This window comes from Rattus rattus, chromosome 8, assembly GCF_011064425.1.
Source record: "Rattus rattus isolate New Zealand chromosome 8, Rrattus_CSIRO_v1, whole genome shotgun sequence".
Classification (NCBI taxonomy): Eukaryota; Metazoa; Chordata; class Mammalia; order Rodentia; family Muridae; genus Rattus; species Rattus rattus.
Window position 1 is genome coordinate 68,283,577 of NC_046161.1, and position 6,000 is coordinate 68,289,576.

A 6,000-nucleotide genomic window follows, 5' to 3' on the forward strand; every position below is an offset into this window, starting at 1 on the left:
CGTGTGCCTCTGATTTATAAGCTATTATTTCAGCCCATGTAAGGATAGGTGTAGGGATGGCAATTTTAGAGATGACGCTCCCATCAACATGTGATATGCAGGGGCAGCAGCAGCAGCAAACAGACCCACTTAAGCCCATGTAAACAATTTTGGATCAAACTTGTATAAAAAGGCTCATTCCAGGGCTGAGGCAATGGCAGCCAATAAAGGGGTTGCCTTGCAAGTTTAAGACCCTGAGCACAGATGCCTAGAATCTACACAGAAGGCCCAGACAGGTGGTTTAGTCTCCTAAACCCAGCAAAGGCAAGCTAGAAGGCAGAGAGACGGGGTTATCTGGAGCTCATTGGCCGATGGGCCTAATCTATTTGGTGAAGTTCCAGGCCACCGAGAGACCCTACCTCAAACAAAATTCAGAAATCATCTGAGGAATGGTACCCAAGTCCTCTGACTTCCACACATACATACATACATACATACATACATACATACATACATACATACACGTAAACATTCACGTGGATACACATATGAATTGTGCCTACCATATATAACAACCCATCAATAACATTATACGATTCAAAAACAAATGCTCCCCAGTTTGACATAGTATTCCTGCCAGGGCTTGGCAGGTGGCCCTCTCTGTTCCTAGCTCTCAGCCTCACTGTTAGCTCCATAGTGGTGCAGCTTCCCCAACCTGCTGCTTAAGAGACTGCTAATGGACACGAGCAGCTGCTCAAGGTCTAATGAACCGCAGAAGGGGCAAACACTGGGGCATTGTATTCTCCGCCATCAGAACTCGCCAGAGAGGCCGACAGGACAAAGCTCTGCTGCCCTCGGCTGTAAGCGCTTGAGAGCAACAAGGGAAAACTGGTGCGCTCTACCGGTCCATGACAGGGCAAAACCTGACTTTTTAATGGATGCTCATCCAAGCTCCACAAGGCATTGTTTTGAAGGGTGTCCCTCAGCACAAAGGAGGAAACTGTCCATACGGCTTTTCTTTTGTGTACAGTAACCAAACCAAAATGCTGCAGTTAAGCTGAGCCAAGAGCTCTCAGCACCCAGCACGATGCAATGGATTCATGTCCTCAGCCCGTTGTGACACAACGCTGTTAAGTGTTTAAATCTGCAGAAGGAAGTGGGAGATGATGCTGACACTGTGTGGTCTACAGAGCATTCGTGTCGGTGCCGTGAAGAGCTCCCCAAAATACAACCACACTGCAACTTTACCCTGACAGGATGCAGCACCGGGGTGGTGACTGTCAGTTTTAGGTAGTGAGAAGAAATAGGATTGGAGGCTGCAGCAAACCTGGCCCATAAACCATGATCAAGGATCACGATGCTGGCCCTAGGTCAAAATGGAAGTGGTTCTGATATCTACACATGGCAGTAGTCGTGTATTTGGAGGACACAGGTTGCTAATAAACTATGGCATATGTGGAAAGAGTGGTGGACTTTATTGGTCTGCAGGGATACCAAACTCCCTAGCAGGACTTCCTCGGCTCTTACTGGGTAGTTTTTCCCTTTAAATAACATATAATAAGGATGAGAGGACAATGTGTATTCCAAATCCGCAAAGTGCCTTTCGGGCCCTAGGGGGAGTTAAATTAAATACTACTGCAGGACAGAAAATGATTAGCTGCCAGCAGATTCCTTGCCACTTAACAGGTACTTAACCCCAAACTTACCAGAGGATTGATTCAGCAGTAGAGCTGTGTCTTCTCTCAAGTGTCTGGCACTAACTTTAGGAATAAAACCGTCGAGCTACCAACCACTCGTCTCCTAAGGCATGCTGGTCCAAGTGGTTGGGGTTTTTTGTACGGATTTAGAAGGTAAAAGACAAGACGCCTAGTCATTAGTTACCACTAATTAGCAATGAAACCTCACTGAATCCAAAGGGAAAGGCATTCTGGGCTAACGCTCTTCTCTCCTGGGTACCGGAATTATTTATTGATTGTGGAACAAGACACTGAACTACAGCCCTCACACATGATAGACAGGGGCTCTGCCTGGAGCTGTACCTCTAAGATAAGGAAGGACCTGGAACATTGTCCAAGCTATTTATGAACTTGAGATCCTCCTGTCTCAGCTTCCCAAAATCTTGGGATTATAAGCACGGGGCATACTGCTCAGCCCAGCTTAACAAAGGAAGCCTAGAGAAAGCACCAACAGACCCTGTGGACACGGAGTCATGCCTTCAGCTGTCTAGAAGATTCCCCTCTCCATCTGAGAAACAATAACCAATTATGGTTGCTCAATATTAGAAAGCAAACCATGCCTACATAACCAATCCTCAAAGCCAGACAGTGGTATTTGGTGTCTACACAAATGAATTTGCCGAATGATTTATTACCAAGATGATTAAGGGCAAAAGCAATTTTAAGGGGGGGAAGTTGATGTTTCTAGCCTTAAGCAAGTGAATAATGTAGAGAAAAATAAATGGTCTGGAAGAACTGTGTGAAAAGGCATAATTTAAAAAGATTTGCTTCATGTAAGTTGCGTGGTAGCAATTAACACATACATTAAATTCTGTTCTTGGCACTTTCCATGAGAGTCTGGATCATTTCACCGGTGGTTTCTGAGCAGAATTGGGAACGTAACGGCAGAGATGGATTCAAGGACAGCAACTCCGTTTCACTATCATTCTTGATTTTCTTACTCTGAGCCAAGCAAGTTGCCCTGTCCTGAGGATATTCAAACAGCCCAGAAGGAAGTGACTGGCCAGGAAGTAAGGTCTCTGCCAACAGCTGGGCAGAAATGGGTACCTCCTGCCCAAAGAAGCCATGTTGAACCTTGACCACCTAACTAACCATGGTGACTGCAGCCCTGACTGTCAGGCTCTATGAACTCTGAGCTGAGTGCCCTGCTGTGCTGTGCGTGCTAGAAAATAAATGAATAAACCTCTCAAATTCAAAAGCAGAAATTACATTATCTATTATTTACGTTTGCAATTTCGGTGGATCAATTTGTTTTGAGTAAGAAAAGTTTAGGCTGAACAAATCCAGCCACAAGATTAGTTTGCCGATGGCTGCAATGACATTGCCTGTGCGTCCTCGGCAGTTTTGTGAAGTCTCTGTTATTGCTCTAGTTTATCAATGAGTATAGCTATCTATTTGCTCATCTGCCTACCTGCCCTTGCTAAACAGGGATCCTCTTGAGAACACAGAACACATCACTTTTATGACACCAATGTCCAGCTACAGGCCAGCTCATCAAAGGATGTTAGAATGACTATCAGTGTGTTTAGCAAAGCACATATCTAATGAGACTCAGGGCCCAAACTGAGTCTTCCTGTAGCCAATGAGTTCTATTTCTTGGTCCAAATGACGCCCCTTAATCCTCAACAACAGCTCCACTAATGTCTATAACAATCCAATGTCCAACATTCAGAAAATGCTATTATGGAGATTTTATCTGATGTTTACCTCTCAATCCCTGAAAACCATTATAAACCAAATAAACACAGGAAGACTGCTTGGTGAGACCAGAATCTACAGACCGAGAGACAGTGGAGACTGGATTAAAAATCAAGACTTTAGCCTCCACTTCGAAACTGTTCCACTATGAGGCAGGCATCAGTATAGATGGCAAAATTTACAGGATTTTAAAATAGTGATTAAAAGGGATGAACTTACAGAAGAATATACTCTTCTGGAATATCTCTGCTTGGAAAATAGTCATTGAACATAGAGTAGTCGTTTTTAGGTAGTTAGTACTACTTGGTTAGCAGCAAATAAACTTTTTGTCCTGCTGTACTTCTTTTTAAATTCTAGAACACTGTTGGGTGTTTAGTAATAGTGTGTACGTTTTTTAAAAGGACACTACCAAGTTAAAAACTTGATTCAGAAAACTGGTTGTGAAATTGGCTATGAAATGGTGGGAGGTTAGTTTCCAGTTTGGGCTCCATACGTCTTTCTGCCATGGGTTGTATTTCTTAACCTCTCTAATCTTCATTGTTTTAAGCTTAAAGTAAAATGGAAACAAACATGATCACTATTATCAATACTGTTGCTCATGCCTGTAATGAGGTGGTTTCTGTCAGGCAATATAGACAACCTGTAGAAGTCTTTGACAAACATTGGCTAACCATGATCCAATGTTCCAGCCAATCTCACTGTCTCTTCTGCTTTCTATATGCAATTATGATACAGTCATGAGCCAATTTAGTATTTTATGTCTGAATTCCAATAAATTGCAAATGGAGTCCTTTTCCTTTCTTAGTCCTGGTGTTTTCCACATGCTTAGCACCATTGGTGTGACTTTACTTAGCCTCAGTTTCCTGGGTTTGAATGTACCATAGACTCAGTAGTATGTTCTCTTTTAGGTTATCCATGGATTTTTTTTCAAGTATGAATTTCAATTTGCCGTGACAAAAATAAAAATTATCCTTCCCCCCATCTAGGATAGTTAAAATCAGCTCTTCACTTTGTTACTAAAAATTAAAATAACCCAAGATTTTCTTTTATTATATATTTCTAAAAACCAGAAAATTTACTTATCTATTCTAATTAATTAATTCTAAACAAACTAAAACTCTGTGTTCTTTTAAGTTATCATATTTTTTTTTGTCAGACGTCAGGCTTCTAAATCCCACAGAAGTGCTCGAAAGTAATTGGTGCATCTTTGAGTGAAGTCGAACCATGATACTATAATGAAGTCATTCGCATACATTCAAACTCTAGCCATTCCTTAGTTAGTGCTAGTGATTACTTTGAAAGAGATCCTCCAGCTTCCCAAAATAAAAGAAATATCAAACATACATCAAATATAGATTATTCAAGATAATTGCTATATAGTCTAATTACAAGTGCAGCATTCTCATGTGCCATCAGAAGAGGATAGTGTAAAATGTAATCCTCTGTCTTGACCATAATCACTTTGTATTCTGCATTCTCAGAAGGATCCCATCCATGATACACAGAGAAACAACAGGGACATTTGAATGGCTTCACTATGATCTCAGGGTCAACATCTCACCTAAGTCCTTCCCTTGAGAGAACTGCCTCTTAGTTCTCAATTTTACCCAAGAATCTCTCTTCTTTAACAGTAATGTCCAGAAGCCTTCTCCTCACTCCCCCCAACCCCGTGAAAAAAACCCACTACTCATCTCCTGTAAGACAGTTGTGCTTCTGTCTTGAGCTTGGAAAAAGTGATTTGAGGAAGGAAGATTGGTATTAGGACTGAAAGTCAAGTGTTGAAGGTCCTTTTCTAGTGTTTCTGGTTGTGAGCCTGCTGAGTGTTGGGGCTGGGATTCTTTATCTAAAAATACCTGGGTTGAGCGGAAGTGTCCTTCCTTCCTTTTTGCTGGGTGCTGGCTGCTTGCTGTCGAAATGGGCAAGTTTATGAAACCCGGGAAAGTGGTACTGGTCCTGGCTGGACGCTACTCCGGACGCAAAGCCGTCATAGTGAAGAGCATTGATGATGGCACCTCCGACCGCCCTTACAGCCATGCCCTGGTGGCTGGAATTGACCACTATCCCAGAAAAGTGACAACTGCCATAGGCAAGAAGAAGATCGCCAAGCAATCCAAGATCAAGTCCTTTGTGAAAGTTTATAACTACAACCACCTCATGCCCACAAGGTACTCTGTGGATATCCCCTTGGACAAAACTGTTGTCAACAAGGATGTGTTCAGAGACCCAGCACTGAAACGCAAGGCCAGGCGGGAGGTCAAGGTCAAGTTTGAGGAGCGATACAAGACAGGGAAGAACAAGTGGTTTTTCCAGAAGCTTCGCTTTTAGATGTATTTTTGTTTTCGTCATTAAAAAAATTAAAAAAAAAAATACCTGGGTTGAATTAAGCACATGTGATAGCTCTTCAGGCAATGAGTTCAAGTCCCCCAGACTGACTGTACATAAGACCCCTTACTCTGAAAGAGATCAAAACCTTGTGCTTTAACAATTGGTGGTGAAACAAACCAACCCAAAAAGCTAGGTCTGGTTTCTTCTTAAGCTAAGGGGAAGCCAATCTTCCCAAGTACTTTAGTGTTACTGATGCAATGAC

General features: G+C 42.4%; 1 protein-coding gene across 1 annotated transcript; it reads left to right on the forward strand.

The window, feature by feature from the left end:
• The first annotated feature begins 5,308 nt into the window (after positions 1 to 5,308).
• On the forward strand, positions 5,309 to 5,780 carry LOC116907078 (60S ribosomal protein L27-like). The gene has a single exon (XM_032910032.1). It carries the CDS (start codon positions 5,328 to 5,330, stop codon positions 5,736 to 5,738), a length of 411 nt encoding a protein of 136 aa, XP_032765923.1. The 5' UTR covers positions 5,309 to 5,327; the 3' UTR covers positions 5,739 to 5,780.
• Positions 5,781 to 6,000: the final 220 nt, after the last annotated feature.